The sequence below is a fragment of the Borostomias antarcticus genome, assembly GCF_949987555.1.
Source record: "Borostomias antarcticus genome assembly, contig: scaffold_240, whole genome shotgun sequence".
Lineage (NCBI taxonomy): Eukaryota > Metazoa > Chordata > Actinopteri > Stomiiformes > Stomiidae > Borostomias > Borostomias antarcticus.
Window position 1 is genome coordinate 100,269 of NW_028175875.1, and position 19,556 is coordinate 119,824.

Here is a 19,556-nt window from a genome sequence, read left to right on the forward strand (position 1 = left end):
CCTGTTCTAACCGGAACAAACTAGACCTCCCTCCTCTCCCTGTTCTAACCAGAACAAACTAGACCTCCCTCCTCTCCCTGTTCTAACTGGAACAAACTAGACCTCCCTCCTCTCCCTGTTCTAACTGGAACAAACTAGACCTCCCTCCTCTCCCTGTTCTAACCGGAACAAACTAGACCTCCCTCCTCTCCCTGTTCTAACCGGAACAAACTAGACCTCCCTCCTCTCCCTGTTCTAACCGGAACAAACTAGACCTCCCCCCTCTCCCTGTTCTAACCGGAACAAACTAGACCTCCCTCCTCTCCCTGTTCTAACCAGAACAAACTAGACCTCCCTCCTCTCCCTGTTCTAACCAGAACAAACTAGACCTCCCTCCTCTCCCTGTTCTAACCGGAACAAACTAGACCTCCCTCCTCTCCCTGTTCTAACCGGAACAAACTAGACCTCCCTCCTCTCCCTGTTCTAACCGGAACAAACTAGACCTCCCTCCTCTCCCTGTTCTAACCGGAACAAACTAGACCTCCCTCCTCTCCCTGTTCTAACCAGAACAAACTAGACCTCCCTCCTCTCCCTGTTCTAACCGGAACAAACTAGACCTCCCTCCTCTCCCTGTTCTAACCGGAACAAACTAGACCTCCCTCCTCTCCCTGTTCTAACCAGAACAAACTAGACCTCCCTCCTCTCCCTGTTCTAACCAGAACAAACTAGACCTCCCTCCTCTCCCTGTTCTAACCAGAACAAACTAGACCTCCCTCCTCTCCCTGTTCTAACAGGAACAAACTAGACCTCCCTCCTCTCCCTGTTCTAGGTGGAACAAACTAGACCTCCCTCCTCTCCCGGTTCTAACCAGAACAAACTAGACCTCCCTCCTCTCCAAGTTCTAACCAGAACAAACTAGACCTCCCTCCTCTCCCTGTTCTAACTGGAACAAACTAGACCTCCCTCCTCTCCCTGTTCTAACCAGAACAAACTAAACCTCCCTCCTCTCCCTGTTCTAACCAGAACAAACTAGACCTCCCTCCTCTCCCTGTTCTAACCAGAACAAACTAGACCTCCCTCCTCTCCCTGTTCTAACCAGAACAAACTAGACCTCCCTCCTCTCCCTGTTCTAACCAGAACAAACTAGACCTCCCTCCTCTCCCTGTTCTAACCAGAACAAACTAGACCTCCCTCCTCTCCCTGTTCTAACCAGAACAAACTAGACCTCCCTCCTCTCCCTGTTCTAACCAGAACAAACTAGACCGCCCTCCTCTCCCTGTTCTAACCAGAACAAACTAGACCTCCCTCCTCTCCCTGTTCTAACCAGAACAAACTAGACCTCCCTCCTCTCCCTGTTCTAACCAGAACAAACTAGACCTCCCTCCTCTCCCTGTTCTAACCAGAACAAACTAGACCTCCCTCCTCTCCCTGTTCTAACCAGAACAAACTAGACCTCCCTCCTCTCCCTGTTCTAACCAGAACAAACTAGACCTCCCTCCTCTCCCTGTTCTAACCAGAACAAACTAGACCTCCCACCTCTCCCTGTTCTAACCAGAACAAACTAGACCTCCCTCCTCTCCCTGTTCTAACCAGAACAAACTAGACCTCCCTCCTCTCCCTGTTCTAACCAGAACAAACTAGACCTCCCTCCTCTCCCTGTTCTAACCAGAACAAACTAGACCCTCTCCTCTCCCTGTTCTAACCAGAACAAACTAGACCTCCCTCCTCTCCCTGTTCTAACCAGAACAAACTAGACCTCCCTCCTCTCCCTGTTCTAACCAGAACAAACTAGACCTCCCTCCTCTCCCTGTTCTAACCAGAACAAACTAGACCTCCCTCCTCTCCCTGTTCTAACCAGAACAAACTAGACCTCCCTCCTCTCCCTGTTCTAACCAGAACAAACTAGACCTCCCTCCTCTCCCTGTTCTAACCAGAACAAACTAGACCTCCCTGCTCTCCCTGTTCTAACCAGAACAAACGAGACCTCCCTCCTCTCCCTGTTCTAACCAGAACAAACTAGACCTCCCTCCTCTCCCTGTTCTAACCGGAACAAACTAGACCTCCCTCCTCTCCCTGTTCTAACCAGAACAAACTAGACCTCCCTCCTCTCCCTGTTCTAACCAGAACAAACTAGACCTCCCTCCTCTCCCTGTTCTAACCGGAACAAACTAGACGTCCCTCCTCTCCCTGTTCTAACCAGAACAAACTAGACCTCCCTCCTCTCCCTGTTCTAACCAGAACAAACTAGACCTCCCTCCTCTCCCTGTTCTAACCAGAACAAACTAGACCTCCCTCCTCTCCCTGTTCTAACCAGAACAAACTAGACCTCCCTCCTCTCCCTGTTCTAACCAGAACAAACTAGACCTCCCTCCTCTCCCTGTTCTAACCAGAACAAACTAGACCTCCCTCCTCTCCCTGTTCTAACCGGAACAAACTAGACCTCCCTCCTCTCCCTGTTCTAACCAGAACAAACTAGACCTCCCTCCTCTCCCTGTTCTAACCAGAACAAACTAGACCTCCCTCCTCTCCCTGTTCTAACCAGAACAAACTAGACCTCCCTCCTCTCCCTGTTCTAACCAGAACAAACTAGACCTCCCTCCTCTCCCTGTTCTAACCAGAACAAACTAGACCTCCCTCCTCTCCCTGTTCTAACCAGAACAAACTAGACCTCCCTCCTCTCCCTGTTCTAACCAGAAAAAACTAGACCTCCTTCCTCTCCCTGTTCTAACCAGAACAAACTAGACCTCCCTCCTCTCCCTGTTCTAACCAGAACAAACTAGACCTCCCTCCTCTACCTGTTCTAACCAGAACAAACTAGACCTCCCTCACCTCCCTGTTCTAACCAGAACAAACTAGACCTCCCTCCTCTCCCTGTTCTAACCAGAACAAACTAGACCTCCCTCCTCTCCCTGTTCTAACCAGAACAAACTAGACCTCCCTCCTCTCCCTGTTCTAACCAGAACAAACTAGACCCCTCCTCTCCCTGTTCTAACCAGAACAAACTAGACCTCCCTCCTCTCCCTGTTCTAACCAGAACAAACTAGACCTCCCTCCTCTCCCTGTTCTAACCTCCTCTCCCTGTTCTTACCAGAACAAACTAGACCTCCCTCCTCTCCCTGTTCTAACCGGAACAAACTAGACCTCCCTCCTCTCCCTGTTCTAACCAGAACAAACTAGACCTCCCTCCTCTCCCTGTTCTAACCGGAACAAACTAGACCTCCCTCCTCTCCCTGTTCTAACCAGAACAAACTAGACCTCCCTCCTCTCCCTGTTCTAACCAGAACAAACTAGACCTCCCTCCTCTCCCTGTTCTAACTGGAACAAACTAGACGTCCCTCCTCTCCCTGTTCTAACCAGAACAAACTAGACCTCCCTCCTCTCCCTGTTCTAACCAGAACAAACTAGACCTCCCTCCTCTCCCTGTTCTAACCAGAACAAACTAGACCTCCCTCCTCTCCCTGTTCTAACCAGAACAAACTAGACCTCCCTCCTCTCCCTGTTCTAACCAGAACAAACTAGACCTCCCTCCTCTCCCTGTTCTAACCAGAACAAACTAGACCTCCCTCCTCTCCCTGTTCTAACCAGAACAAACTAGACCTCCCTCCTCTCCCTGTTCTAACCGGAACAAACTAGACCTCCCTCCTCTCCCTGTTCTAACCAGAACAAACTAGACCTCCCTCCTCTCCCTGTTCTAACCAGAACAAACTAGACCTCCCTCCTCTCCCTGTTCTAACTGGAACAAACTAGACGTCCCTCCTCTCCCTGTTCTAACCGGAACAAACTAGACCTCCCTCCTCTCCCTGTTCTAACCGGAACAAACTAGACCTCCCTCCTCTCCCTGTTCTAACCAGAACAAACTAGACGTCCCTCCTCTCCCTGTTCTAACCAGAACAAACTAGACCTCCCTCCTCTCCCTGTTCTAACCAGAACAAACTAGACCTCCCTCCTCTCCCTGTTCTAACCAGAACAAACTAGACCTCCCTCCTCTCCCTGTTCTAACCAGAACAAACTAGACCTCCCTCCTCTCCCTGTTCTAACCAGAACAAACTAGACCTCCCTCCTCTCCCTGTTCTAACCGGAACAAACTAGACCTCCCTCCTCTCCCTGTTCTAACCAGAACAAACTAGACCTCCCTCCTCTCCCTGTTCTAACCGGAACAAACTAGACCTCCCTCCTCTCCCTGTTCTAACCAGAACAAACTAGACCTCCCTCCTCTCCCTGTTCTAACCAGAACAAACTAGACCTCCCTCCTCTCCCTGTTCTAACCAGAAAAAACTAGACCTCCTTCCTCTCCCTGTTCTAACCAGAACAAACTAGACCTCCCTCCTCTCCCTGTTCTAACCAGAACAAACTAGACCTCCCTCCTCTACCTGTTCTAACCAGAACAAACTAGACCTCCCTCACCTCCCTGTTCTAACCAGAACAAACTAGACCTCCCTCCTCTCCCTGTTCTAACCAGAACAAACTAGACCTCCCTCCTCTCCCTGTTCTAACCAGAACAAACTAGACCTCCCTCCTCTCCCTGTTCTAACCAGAACAAACTAGACCTCCCTCCTCTCCCTGTTCTAACCAGAACAAACTAGACCCCTCCTCTCCCTGTTCTAACCAGAACAAACTAGACCTCCCTCCTCTCCCTGTTCTAACCAGAACAAACTAGACCTCCCTCCTCTCCCTGTTCTAACCTCCTCTCCCTGTTCTAACCAGAACAAACTAGACCTCCCTCCTCTCCCTGTTCTAACTGGAACAAACTAGACCTCCCTCCTCTCCCTGTTCTAACCGGAACAAACTAGACCTCCCTCCTCTCCCTGTTCTAACCAGAACAAACTAGACCTCCCTCCTCTCCCTGTTCTAACTGGAACAAACTAGACCTCCCTCCTCTCCCTGTTCTAACTGGAACAAACTAGACCTCCCTCCTCTCCCTGTTCTAACCGGAACAAACTAGACCTCCCTCCTCTCCCTGTTCTAACCGGAACAAACTAGACCTCCCTCCTCTCCCTGTTCTAACCGGAACAAACTAGACCTCCCTCCTCTCCCTGTTCTAACCGGAACAAACTAGACCTCCCCCCTCTCCCTGTTCTAACCGGAACAAACTAGACCTCCCTCCTCTCCCTGTTCTAACCAGAACAAACTAGACCTCCCTCCTCTCCCTGTTCTAACCAGAACAAACTAGACCTCCCTCCTCTCCCTGTTCTAACCAGAACAAACTAGACCTCCCTCCTCTCCCTGTTCTAACCAGAACAAACTAGACCTCCCTCCTCTCCCTGTTCTAACCAGAACAAACTAGACCTCCCTCCTCTCCCTGTTCTAACCGGAACAAACTAGACCTCCCTCCTCTCCCTGTTCTAACCGGAACAAACTAGACCTCCCTCCTCTCCCTGTTCTAACCGGAACAAACTAGACCTCCCTCCTCTCCCTGTTCTAACCAGAACAAACTAGACCTCCCTCCTCTCCCTGTTCTAACCGGAACAAACTAGACCTCCCTCCTCTCCCTGTTCTAACCAGAACAAACTAGACCTCCCTCCTCTCCCTGTTCTAACCAGAACAAACTAGACCTCCCTCCTCTCCCTGTTCTAACCAGAACAAACTAGACCTCCCTCCTCTCCCTGTTCTAACCAGAACAAACTAGACCTCCCTCCTCTCCCTGTTCTAACAGGAACAAACTAGACCTCCCTCCTCTCCCTGTTCTAGGTGGAACAAACTAGACCTCCCTCCTCTCCCGGTTCTAACCAGAACAAACTAGACCTCCCTCCTCTCCAAGTTCTAACCAGAACAAACTAGACCTCCCTCCTCTCCCTGTTCTAACTGGAACAAACTAGACCTCCCTCCTCTCCCTGTTCTAACCAGAACAAACTAAACCTCCCTCCTCTCCCTGTTCTAACCAGAACAAACTAGACCTCCCTCCTCTCCCTGTTCTAACCAGAACAAACTAGACCTCCCTCCTCTCCCTGTTCTAACCAGAACAAACTAGACCTCCCTCCTCTCCCTGTTCTAACCAGAACAAACTAGACCTCCCTCCTCTCCCTGTTCTAACCAGAACAAACTAGACCTCCCTCCTCTCCCTGTTCTAACCAGAACAAACTAGACCTCCCTCCTCTCCCTGTTCTAACCAGAACAAACTAGACCGCCCTCCTCTCCCTGTTCTAACCAGAACAAACTAGACCTCCCTCCTCTCCCTGTTCTAACCAGAACAAACTAGACCTCCCTCCTCTCCCTGTTCTAACCAGAACAAACTAGACCTCCCTCCTCTCCCTGTTCTAACCAGAACAAACTAGACCTCCCTCCTCTCCCTGTTCTAACCAGAACAAACTAGACCTCCCTCCTCTCCCTGTTCTAACCAGAACAAACTAGACCGCCCTCCTCTCCCTGTTCTAACCAGAACAAACTAGACCTCCCTCCTCTCCCTGTTCTAACCAGAACAAACTAGACCTCCCTCCTCTCCCTGTTCTAACCAGAACAAACTAGACCTCCCTCCTCTCCCTGTTCTAACCAGAACAAACTAGACCTCCCTCCTCTCCCTGTTCTAACCAGAACAAACTAGACCTCCCTTCTCTCCCTGTTCTAACCAGAACAAACTAGACCTTCCTCCTCTCCCTGTTCTAACCAGAACAAACTAGACCTCCCTCCTCTCCCTGTTCTAACCAGAACAAACTAGACCTCCCTCCTCTCCCTGTTCTAACCAGAACAAACTAGACCTCCCTCCTCTCCCTGTTCTAACCAGAACAAACTAGACCTCCCTCCTCTCCCTGTTCTAGCTGGAACAAACTAGACCTCCCTCCTCTCCCTGTTCTAACCAGAACAAACTAGACCTCCCTCCTCTCCCTGTTCTAACCAGAACAAACTAGACCTCCCTCCTCTCCCTGTTCTAACCAGAACAAACTAGACCTCCCTCCTCTCCCTGTTCTAACCAGAACAAACTAGACCTCCCTCCTCTCCCTGTTCTAACCAGAACAAACTAGACCTCCCTCCTCTCCCTGTTCTAACAGGAACAAACTAGACCTCCCTCCTCTCCCTGTTCTAGGTGGAACAAACTAGACCTCCCTCCTCTCCCGGTTCTAACCAGAACAAACTAGACCTCCCTCCTCTCCCGGTTCTAACCAGAACAAACTAGACCTCCCTCCTCTCCCTGTTCTAACTGGAACAAACTAGACCTCCCTCCTCTCCTTGTTCTAACCAGAACAAACTAGACCTCCCTCCTCTCCCTGTTCTAACCAGAACAAACTAGACCTCCCTCCTCTCCCTGTTCTAACCAGAACAAACTAGACCTCCCTCCTCTCCCTGTTCTAACCAGAACAAACTAGACCTCCCTCCTCTCCCTGTTCTAACCAGAACAAACTAGACCTCCCTCCTCTCCCTGTTCTAACCAGAACAAACTAGACCTCCCTCCTCTCCCTGTTCTAGCTGGAACAAACTAGACCTCCCTCCTCTCCCTGTTCTAACCAGAACAAACTAGACCTCCCTCCTCTCCCTGTTCTAACCAGCACAAACTAGACCTCCCTCCTCTCCCTGTTCTAACCAGAACAAACTAGACCTCCCTCCTCTCCCTGTTCTAACCAGAACAAACTAGACCTTCCTCCTCTCCCTGTTCTAACCAGAACAAACTAGACCTCCCTCCTCTCCCTGTTCTAACCAGAACAAACTAGACCGCCCTCCTCTCCCTGTTCTAACCAGAACAAACTAGACCTCCCTCCTATCCCTGTTCTAACCAGAACAAACTAGACCTCCCTCCTCTCCCTGTTCTAACCAGAACAAACTAGACCTCCCTCCTCTCCCTGTTCTAACCAGAACAAACTAGACCTCCCTCCTATCCCTGTTCTAACCAGAAAAAACTAGACCTCCCTCCTCTCCCTGTTCTAACCAGAACAAACTAGACCTCCCTCCTCTCCCTGTTCTAACCAGAACAAACTAGACCTCCCTCCTCTCCCTGTTCTAACCAGAACAAACTAGACCTCCCTCCTCTCCCTGTTCTAACCAGAACAAACTAGACCTCCCTCCTCTCCCTGTTCTAGGTGGAACAAACTAGACCTCCCTCCTCTCCCTGTTCTAACCAGAACAAACTAGACCTCCCTCCTCCCCCTGTTCTAACCAGAACAAACTAGACCTCCCTCCTCTCCCTGTTCTAACCAGAACAAATGTCACGGGCTGGGGTATATGTGCTGAGTGAATGATGAATGGTGGGTGATTGCATGAGTGGTGATTGTATGAGTGGTGATTGTATGAGTGGAGCCAGGTGTGCAGCCTTCCACAGGTACCAGGTGATTGGCTGGAGGCTGTTTGAAGAGGGGAGAGGACCGGCTGGACAAGAAAAAGAACGGACAGTGTACGCGCCGGCAGAGACATACGCCTAACTAAACGAGAACTGGACGGCAGGGTGGACTGATTGGAGTTCGGAGACGGGCCCGTAGGCTACTCAAACAGTCTTCTCACCTAAACCGGACAACGTACCCAAGTGATCCGTGAGGACTACGTACTCAATTTGCCGTTTGTGTTCATTGTTGGATAAGTAGCCTACCCAAGGAAACCAGCAATCACCCCAGGAGCAGAGGCTAAGCAATTGGATGCGTGCGCAATAGCCACCACACGACAGAGACGTGAGTGACCAGGATAGCCTACACTTGAGTTTGGGCCACCCGGGAGTGGAGGGAAAATCTCCCGGCCTGGCCCCGGTATACTTGAACTAAACATTTATCTCCCAAATCTTTGTTCAAGACTGTTCCATAGTCGTTCCTGTTTTATTGGCCTAAGAGGAAGAGGGCATAGTCGGGATTCTGAGGACTACAGACAGATATAGCCTACCTCCAGAGTGGTGACCGCTAGGTCCAACTGCCCCCATACACGAGTGAATGCTTTTGGAGTGCGTCACCGACTTGCTTTCTGTGTAGGCCTAGTAGGCTATTTTACCTTGCATTTAATGAGGGGGGGGTAGCATAGGGAGGTGTGACGCTAGACCAAGTGCCTGCTAGAGGACTCAGTGTAGTCTATCCATCCCAGACACCGTTTGTAGTGGAGTAACCTCTAGCATGTGAAATGATAGCCTATTGTAGTGAAGTAACCCAGTCTCCCTGAGCAAGGTATTTAGTGGTAACTGTGTGTAGTGATCCCTGTGTGAGACTTAACATTGAGTGTATTTGATTTTTACTGTCTGTGGAATTCCGGCCCTCTGTAGCGCCCTGGCAGGAGCACTGTAGTGTCCTAGGTCCCCAGACTTACCCCTGTCCCCAGTGTACCATTTTTAGTGTGTTGCCTGCTAGGCCCTTGTTAACTAGGTATTGTGTTTGGAGTGTACTCACCTGTTTGACCAGGGCAGAGATTGTAGTGGGTAGCCATGTCCAGGAGAGGTTGTCTGATGAAGTAGCCTCAGGCCGAGATATAGGCATCCCTTAGGGCCCATATCTTAAATGTGAAATTATGAATTGTATATTTATATTGATGTAATAAAGATCAGAGTTTTATTCACTAATCGTTTGGTCTGCCTGTTGTGTGGTAAAGGGGGATACCTAGTTCACTGGATTCTGGGAGTATTGATGAGAAGTGCTACTTCAGTAGCTGGCCATTGATTCTCCCACTATCACGTGACATTTTTGGCGTTGTCGGCAGGATCCCCCAACACCCACAACATGTCTGCCTCCGATCAGGATCAGGATCAGAATGTCGTTTCCCATAGTTCAGGTTCAGACCCTGTGGTAGTTCCCCCGCCCCTAAATCACCCAGCCATGAGTGCAGTTATGATTCCTTGGTTTATGGGAGCCTCATGGGTCCCAAAATTTAGTGGAGAGGGAGGAGTAGTCAAGTTTAGCCAGTGGAAGGCGCAGGTAGAGTCTTTTCTGCGGGCACAGGTTTTGACTTCACAGCAGAAAGTAGATTTCCTCTTAAGTGCTCTAGATGGCCAAGCCCATAGGGAAGCGGTACTACTTCCCCAAGAAGTTAGGGACTCTGATGAAGGGATGTTAAAAGCTCTAGCTAGGAAGTATGGGGACCACCGCTCTACAGAGACACTGCAAGAGGAGTACTTTAGTTGTAAACAGGCAGAGGGGGAGAGCATTGATGACTTCACCCTCCGTCTCCGTGAATGTTCTCATAGATGGCAGACAAGGGCCCCAGAGCATGTTGGCACTGCAGAAGGAGCCCTGCGGTCACAATTTTCCAGAGGATTGAGAGATGGTCTTGTGAAACGGGAGTTACAGCGCCTCCTACGGCGAACACCTGGTATGACTTTTGACGCTGCTCGCACTGAGGCCCGATTTCTGGAAGGGGAGGAACAGGCTACGGCAAAAGAAGTGGTGGCCTGTCAAGCTCGGGCCATGCCGACAGCCCCGCCCCCCACTCCTAGAGCACCATCCCCATCCAGCCTCCAACAACTCAAGGACTCTCTTAGAGCAGAGTTGAAACAGGAACTCCAGGACCAAGTAACTCAGTTGAGTAAGACGATCATCGACGAGATCCGGGGCCAACTCTCACTCCCCCAGCCGGGCCAGCCGCCAGCACCTCAATGGAATCGACCAACTGGCGCACCACCGTTTGGCCAACGCCGACAACAGAGCAGTCGTGAACCCAGTGACTTCCGGTGGGATGACCAGGGCCGCCCCATCTGCCGGGACTGTGGCGAGGCGGGACACCTCCAACGTTCCTGCCCCCGCAGGTCAGCCTCTTCCCAGGGTTTTCGGCGTTCCCGGTCACAGCAGGGCGAGTGACTGGGGCGAGGGACTCGGCGGCAGCCCTAGAGACACCGGCCATAGTGGGCCGTTGCCCTGAAGTTGAGGTCATTATACGTGGTAAAAGTGTGCCCTGTATACTGGACACTGGCTCTCAAGTGACTTTATTCAGCCAGTCGCTGTTCCAGCGCTACTTCGGGGGTGAAGGGGTCCAGGGCGCTGAAGACCTCCCCTGGTTGACCCTCCGAGCCGCCAATGGACTGCAGATCCCCTTCGTAGGTTATGCCGTGTTGGACTTCACCGTCGGAGGCATTGAGGTACCTGGCCGGCGTGTCATGATTGTTAAAGATGAGTGTATTAGCACCGAATACGGACTACTGGGCATGAATGTGATCTCTGAGTGCTGGGAGGGTCTGTTCCAGAAGGGCCACCCCGGCCAAGAGGCATTCAAGTCAACAGTCCCTGCCGCTGCACGAAAGGCGTGGGAGAAGGCGTTCGCCCTCTGCCAGCGGGTGCAGGGAACCCTCCCAGAGGAGGAAACCAGAGGGGTGGCCAAACTTTCGAGGCAGGCCCCTGTACACGTGCCCCCTGAGTCCGAAATCGTGGTCTGGGCCTGCGTGCCCCAGGCCCTGGGCCGCAGCAACAGCCCTGTTCTGGTGGAGGACCTCCTGGGAGACCCGGAAGATGGGGAACGTCATTGGCGAGTGGGCCGAACCTTGAGCTGGGCTCGCGGAGGTAAGGTGCCCCTCCGTATATGTAACCCACACCTCTATCCTGTGCAGATCCCCCAGAAGCAGGTGCTGGCCACCGTGTCCCTAGTGGACCCCCAGGAGATCCATGGGGCAAATCAGTTGGTGTTGAGAGACACTGAGCCAGGGATCGTGGAGGTCGATGTACGGCCTGTGAAGGGAACCTCGACGGCTGGCCACCCAGCACTGGAACTGGAGGGGGAGGGGCTCACCACAGAGCAACAACAGCAACTGACTGCCCTACTGCAGCGCTGGACACATGTCTTTGCTGCCCATGAGGAAGATTTTGGGCGCACTGGGGTGGTCCAGCATCAGATCCCAACAAGAGGAGCCCCCCCCATCCGCGAGCGGTACCGGCCAGTCCCGCCTAACCTGTACGCTGAATTACGGACACTGCTGCAGACCATGATTGACAACAAGGTAGTACGGGAGAGCTCCAGTCCCTGGGCTGCACCAGTGGTCCTAGTGCGCAAGAAGGACGGATCCTGGCGGTTTTGCGTCGATTACCGCAAGCTGAATGCGGTCACCCATAAGGACGCTTTCCCCCTACCCCGAATTGAGGAGTCCCTGACCAGCTTGAAGCAGGCAGCGTGGTACAGCACCCTCGATCTCCATAGTGGCTACTGGCAAGTGGAGATGTGTCCCAAAGACCAAGAGAAAACAGCCTTTACTACACCATTAGGCCTCTATCAGTTCGAGAGGATGCCCTTTGGACTGTGTAATGCGCCAGCTACTTTCCAGAGGCTCATGCAACGGTGCCTAGGAGGGCAAGTACACGACCACCTGCTCATTTACCTTGACGATGTGATTGTTTATTCTCCTGATTTCCAGAGTCACCTAGACCACCTAGAGCGGGTGTTCCAACGCCTCCAGGATCATGGCCTCAAGCTTCAGCCTGGGAAGTGCCGGCTGTTTCGGAGGGAGGTCTCTTACCTGGGCCACATAGTGAGTGGACGAGGGGTTGCCACAGACCCCGAAAAGACCCGGGCTGTCAGGGGCTGGCCGATCCCCACCACTGTGAAGCAGGTGCGTTCCTTCTTGGGGTTTGTAGGGTACTACCGACGGTTTATTCGGGGCTTCAGCCGGATTGCCGGCCCCTTGCACCAGGTATCCCAAGGCGTCACCATCCGCTCCTCTGCCCCAGTGGCGTGGACTCCAGCCTGCCAGCAGGCTTTTGACCAATTGAAGCAGAAGCTGCTGGAGACCCCAATCCTGGCATTCGCCGACTTCACCCAACCCTTCAAGCTATACACTGATGCCAGCTTGGGCGGCTTGGGGGCAGTACTGTCACAAGTGCAGGAGGGCCAAGAACGGGTCATTGCATATGCCAGCCGCAGTCTGTCTCCCACAGAGAAAAATGATCAGAATTACAGCTCGTTCAAGTTGGAACTCCTGGCACTGAAGTGGGCGGTGACAGAGAAGTTTAAAGACTATCTCTGGGGGGCACAGATCACCATCTACACTGATAACAATCCCCTGGTGCATTTGGATACGGCTCGGTTGGGAGCACATGAGCAGAGGTGGGTGGCCCAGCTTGCGAACTATTCCTACGTGCTTAAATATCGTCCAGGTACCACAAACCAGAATGCTGACCTGCTGTCCAGGCTGCCTGGGACCATGAGTGCGGCGGTCCAGGTGGTTGGTGCACCGGTCCACTTGGAGGACGGAACGAGGGAAGACGTGGCTATGGACTCGGCCGGCCCGGGTACTAATACCTGGGGGTTGTGGCAACGACAGGACCCAGGCTTACAACAGGTCTGTCTCTGGTTGGAATCCGGTAAGCCACCCCCGCCGAATATTCGTTGCCAAGCACCTCTGTCTATCCGTTATCTGCTGCAGGAGTGGGGGCGGTTGAGCATCTGTGAGGGCCTCTTGGTACGGAGCATGGAAGAGCCTGACACCCAGACACTAGTCCATCAACTGGTCGTGCCGGCCGACCGAACCCAGGCCCTTTGGAGAGAGTACCATCAGGCAGCCGGCCATTCTAGCTCAGAGAAGGTGCTATCCATCCTCCGCCGACGGTTTTTCTGGCCTGGGATGGGTAAGGAGGTGCGGGCCTGGACTGCAGAGTGCTCAACGTGCACCGTGAGCAAGGCGGGCCCCGAGCCACGTGCGCCGCTGAAATCAATCCAAAGTAGTTATCCCTTTGAGGTGGTGGGGCTGGACTATTTAGCTCTAGGCCGTCCGAATGATACATACCCGTACATCTTGGTAATCACCGACCTGTTCTCCCGTTATGCTTTCGCAGTGCCCACCAAAGACCAGACGGCGATGAGTACGGTGAAGGCTCTTTGGTCAGCCCTGATCCAGCCCTTTGGATGCCCTGAGCGGTTCTTGACAGACCAGGGGGCCGCCTTCGAGTCCCACCTAATGCAGCAGTTGTGTGATATGTACGGCTGTGTGAAGAGCCGCACTACACCTTATCACCCCCAGGGGAACGGGGCCTGCGAAAGGTTCAACCAGACATTGATCGCCCTGTTGAGCTCCCTAGACCCAGAGGTTCAGCCCCAGTGGCACCACCAGCTGCCTTTCCTGGTCCAGGCCTATAACAACGCCACCCACGCCAGCACAGGTATGACTCCTCACTTTGTCTTGTTTGGCCGCCATGCCAGGCTACCTGTCGATATGCTGCACGAGGTATCACCCCCCCAACAGAAGGACACAGTGGAAGGGTGGGTCCAGAGCCACCATCGACAGTTGATGGCCGCCTATGCCAGAGTAAAGACTAATGCTACCAGACGGCAGGCCTGGGACCAGGCACGGCATGACCAAGGGGCTCGGACACTGCCTTTACTGCCAGGGGAACGAGTTCTGGTGCGGAACTTCCGGCGCCGTGCCCAAGGGAAGCTGGCTCCCAGATGGGTCCCGAAACCCCAGGTGGTGGTTGGGCAACCACGACCCGACCAACCCGTATATATCATTCGCCCTGAGGGGCGTGAGGGTCCTGTCCGTACCCTCCACCGCAACAACCTACGCCCCTGCCCGGTGGGTATCCAGGCCCCTGCAGAAGACCAAGGAGAGCCAGTCTTGTCGAATGAGCCCCTAGAACCCCATGCCCCGGCCTTCCCCTTGTTCCCTCTGCCTACCCCCGAACCAGCTGTTCAAGAAGCATCCTCCCCTCCCTGTGAGGTACCCCCTGTCAACCAGCTCGAATCAGCCCTAGCCATCGGGCCCCCTCTGGCCGAGCAGGCCGAACCTGTAGGTATACCCCCAAGCCCAGATAGGTTGAGTATGGACCAGGAAGCTATTCTAGATGGTCCCGGTCTGGTAGAAGACCTGAGTAGTCTGAGGGGTGGGCCTGGGCTAACTGATGTAGCAGTTCAGGAAGAGGAGCTGGCCATTGTTCAGGAACCACCTATTGGACACCGCCGGTCTCGGCGTAGTAACTTTGGTATGCGGCCCTTACGGTTCAGACAGTTGTAATGGCCGGGACGGCCATTGATGAAAGGGGGGGAGAGTGTCACGGGCTGGGGTATATGTGCTGAGTGAATGATGAATGGTGGGTGATTGCATGAGTGGTGATTGTATGAGTGGTGATTGTATGAGTGGAGCCAGGTGTGCAGCCTTCCACAGGTACCAGGTGATTGGCTGGAGGCTGTTTGAAGAGGGGAGAGGACCGGCTGGACAAGAAAAAGAACGGACAGTGTACGCGCCGGCAGAGACATACGCCTAACTAAACGAGGACTGGACGGCAGGGTGGACTGATTGGAGTTCGGAGACGGGCCCGTAGGCTACTCAAACAGTCTTCTCACCTAAACCGGACAACGTACCCAAGTGATCCGTGAGGACTACGTACTCAATTTGCCGTTTGTGTTCATTGTTGGATAAGTAGCCTACCCAAGGAAACCAGCAATCACCCCAGGAGCAGAGGCTAAGCAATTGGATGCGTGCGCAATAGCCACCACACGACAGAGACGTGAGTGACCAGGATAGCCTACACTTGAGTTTGGGCCACCCGGGAGTGGAGGGAAAATCTCCCGGCCTGGCCCCGGTATACTTGAACTAAACATTTATCTCCCAAATCTTTGTTCAAGACTGTTCCATAGTCGTTCCTGTTTTATTGGCCTAAGAGGAAGAGGGCATAGTCGGGATTCTGAGGACTACAGACAGATATAGCCTACCTCCAGAGTGGTGACCGCTAGGTCCAACTGCCCCCATACACGAGTGAATGCTTTTGGAGTGCGTCACCGACTTGCTTTCTGTGTAGGCCTAGTAGGCTATTTTACCTTGCATTTAATGAGGGGGGGGGTAGCATAGGGAGGTGTGACGCTAGACCAAGTGCCTGCTAGAGGACTCAGTGTAGTCTATCCATCCCAGACACCGTTTGTAGTGGAGTAACCTCTAGCATGTGAAATGATAGCCTATTGTAGTGAAGTAACCCAGTCTCCCTGAGCAAGGTATTTAGTGGTAACTGTGTGTAGTGATCCCTGTGTGAGACTTAACATTGAGTGTATTTGATTTTTACTGTCTGTGGAATTCCGGCCCTCTGTAGCGCCCTGGCAGGAGCACTGTAGTGTCCTAGGTCCCCAGACTTACCCCTGTCCCCAGTGTACCATTTTTAGTGTGTTGCCTGCTAGGCCCTTGTTAACTAGGTATTGTGTTTGGAGTGTACTCACCTGTTTGACCAGGGCAGAGATTGTAGTGGGTAGCCATGTCCAGGAGAGGTTGTCTGATGAAGTAGCCTCAGGCCGAGATATAGGCATCCCTTAGGGCCCATATCTTAAATGTGAAATTATGAATTGTATATTTATATTGATGTAATAAAGATCAGAGTTTTATTCACTAATCGTTTGGTCTGCCTGTTGTGTGGTAAAGGGGGATACCTAGTTCACTGGATTCTGGGAGTATTGATGAGAAGTGCTACTTCAGTAGCTGGCCATTGATTCTCCCACTATCACGTGACACAAACTAGACCTCCCTCCTCTCCCTGTTCTAACCAGAACAAACTAGACCTCCCTCCTCTCCCTGTTCTAACCAGAACAAACTAGACCTCCCTCCTCTCCCTGTTCTAACCAGAACAAACTAGACCTCCCTCCTCTCCCTGTTCTAACCAGAACAAACTAGACCTCCCTCCTCTCCCTGTTCTAACCAGAACAAACTAGACCTCCCTCCTCTCCCTGTTCTAACCAGAACAAACTAGACCTCCCTCCTCTCCCTGTTCTAGGTGGAACAAACTAGACCTCCCTCCTCTCCCTGTTCTAGCTGGAACAAACTAGACCTCCCTCCTCTCCCTGTTCTAACCAGAACAAACTAGACCTCCCTCCTCTCCCTGTTCTAACCAGAACAAACTAGACCTCCCTCCCCTCCCTGTTCTAACCAGAACAAACTAGACCTCCCTCCTCTCCCTGTTCTAACCAGAACAAACTAGACCTCCCTTCTCTCCCTGTTCTAACCAGAACAAACTAGACCGCCCTCCTCTCCCTGTTCTAACCAGAACAAACTAGACCTCCCTCCTCTCCCTGTTCTAACCAGAACAAACTAGACCGCCCTCCTCTCCCTGTTCTAACCAGAACAAACTAGACCGCCCTCCTCTCCCGGTTCTAGCTGGAACAAAGTCGCTGGTGATCCCTCTGTAACTGGCTGGTTAATCTTATGGTGCCATCTAGCTCCTCCCTCTGAGATGCTGTGAATCGTTCTGGTTTGTTCTAGATTGTTCCAGACTGCTCTAGATGTAGCAGCACATGCAGAAGCTACTGTAGCACAGCGCGTACATCTATAAATCACTGTGCTCCGGGTTGTGAACTCTCACGCGTCTGGTCTGGTGTGAAACGTCATAGGTCAAAGGTCGGAAGCCCCAAGGGCTTCTCTCGTCTCTAGCGATGTGCTTGTGGCTTGTGCCTGTTATACACAGCTTTCACTCATGATCAACGTAGCATGCAAGTTTGATACTGTAACATTGTAACATTATTGTTAATTCTATACATTTCAGTCCCTGCAGATAATTCTTCAGGTGCGTTGTAGCTCATTAACTAATCTAATTAATCTTTTTTTTTTATTGAACAGACAGTAATTCCAAGGTGTCTGTGCAGATAAGACCCGAGGCGGGTGTGAATGTCAAGTACGTGGGTGTCATGACCCACCTCGGCCTATAGAGGGCACTGTGGCCACGTCGCTGCTGCCAGGCAGGCCGGTGCTCAGGGCCGGGGTCACCAGGTGACTGTCCGCTGGGCGGAGTCTCCAGGTTAAACCCAACAGGTTCAGGGCTGTGGAGAGGGAGAGAGAGAGAGGGAGAGGGAGAGAGAGAGGGAGAGGGAGAGAGAGAGAGGGAGAGAGAGAGAGAGAGAGGGAGAGAGAGAGAGAGAGAGAGAGAGAGGGAGAGAGAGAGAGAGAGAGAGAGAGAGGGAGAGAGAGAGGGAGAGAGAGAGAGAGAGAGAGAGAGAGAGAGAGAGGGGGAGAGAGAGAGGGAGAGGGAGAGAGAGAGATCAGCAGGTCTTTACCAGCAGGAACGAAAGGCAACAATCTTTAGTTCAAGAGCTAGATCTGGATGCACTTCACAAACCGTGCTGTGGTGTGTGTGTGTGTGTGTGTGTTTGTGCGTGTGTGTGTGTGTGTGCGTGTGTGTGTGTGTGTGTTTGTGTGTGTGTGTGTGCGTGTGTGTGCGTGTGTGTGTGTTTGTGCGTGTGTGCGCGCGTGTGTGTGTGTGTGTGCGTGTGTGTGTGTGTGTGTGTTGGTGTGTGTGTGTGCAGCCGTGGGCAGTCTCTGCGTTAATGTGTCACCTTGATCTCTGTTCAGCTGCTCCCGGCTGCAACTCCTCAATCTAAACCCAGGAAAATCAATGTCCTCCAATCCCTCTCTGTCCCTCCTACTCCTCTCTCTCTCTCCCCTCTCTCTCTCTCTCCCTCTCCTCTCCTCTCTCTCTCTCCCTCTCTGTCCCTCTCTGTCCCTCCTACTCCTCTCTCTCTCTCTCTCTCTCTCCTCTCTCTCTCTCCCCCTCTCCTCTCCTCTCTCCCCCTCTCCTCTCTCTCTCCCCCTCTCCTCTCTCTCTCCTCTCTCTCTCTGCCCCACTCCTCTCTCTCTCCCTCTCCTCTCTCTCCCCCTCTCCTCTCTCTCCCCCTCTTCTCTCTCTCTCCCTCTCCTCTCTCTCTCTCCCCCTCCCCCTCTCCCCCTCTCCTCTCTCCCCCTCTCCTCTCTCTCTCTCCCTCTCCTCTCTCTCCCCTCTCTCTCTCTCACTCTCCCCCTCTCCTCTCTCTCCCTCTCCTCTCTCTCTCTCCCCCTCTCCTCTCTCTCTCTCCCCCTCTCCTCTCTCTCCCTCTCCTCTCTCTCTCTCCCCCTCTCCTCTCTCTCTCTGCCCCACTCCTCTCTCTCCCTCTCCTCTCTCTCTCCCCCTCTCCTCTCTCTCCCTCTCCTCTCCCCCTCTCCTCTCTCTCTCCCCCTCTCCTCTCTCTCTCCCTCTCCTCTCTCTCTTCCCCACGTGTCTCTCTATCTCCCCCTCTTCTCTCTCTCTCTTCCCCTCTCCTCTCTCTCTCCCCCCCTCTCCTCTCTCTCTTCCCCTCTCTCCTCTCTCTCTTCTGAGTGTCTCTCTGTCTCCCCTCCTCTCCCACTCCTTTCTCTTTCTCTCCCTCTCCTATCCTGCTCCTCTCTCCATTTCCCTCCTGCTCACTCACCTCTCTCCCTCCATCTCTCCCTCCTCCCTCCATCTCTCCTTCCTCCCTCCATCTCTCCCCCCATTTCTCCCTCCTCCCTTCATCTCTCTCTCCTCCCTCCATCTCTCCCTCCTCCCTCCATCTATCCCTCCTCCCTCCATCTCTCCCTCCTCCCTCCATCTCTCCTTCCTCCCTCCATCTCTCCCCCCATCTCTCCCTCCTCCCTTCATCTCTCTCTCCTCCCTCCATCTCTCCCTCCTCCCTCCATCTATCCCTCCTCCCTCCATCTCTCCCTCCTCCCTCCATCTCTCCCTCCTCCCTCCATCTCTCCTTCCATCTCTCTCTCATCTCTCCCTCCTCCCTCCTCCCTCCATCTCTCTGTCCTCTCTCAGAATCTCCAGATTCACAGCACTGGGACTCTCAAGGTCTCGATTATCATATGCTGATTGGATAAAAAGCTGCCCAATGAGGCGAGAAGACACTAAGAATAAACACTGATTACAGACGGGCTCCTCGTACGATTGGTCATCCTCAATTGACTCTGACCAATGAGGCTACATCTTCAGGGACGGTTAAGAACTCTTCTCCCAAGTGGC

General features: G+C 52.8%; 1 protein-coding gene across 1 annotated transcript in view; it reads right to left on the reverse strand.

Moving 5' to 3' along the window:
* LOC311329100 (teneurin-2-like) overlaps nucleotides 1-17,580 on the reverse strand; it is a gene marked incomplete at both ends in the record, with an annotated part of 117,124 nt that extends 99,544 nt beyond the window's left edge. The window contains one exon of the mRNA XM_084462984.1: nucleotides 17,458-17,580. Within this exon, the coding sequence (XP_084319110.1) occupies nucleotides 17,458-17,580 (123 nt within the window). The remainder of the gene's footprint in view (nucleotides 1-17,457) is intronic.
* Nucleotides 17,581-19,556: the final 1,976 nt, after the last annotated feature.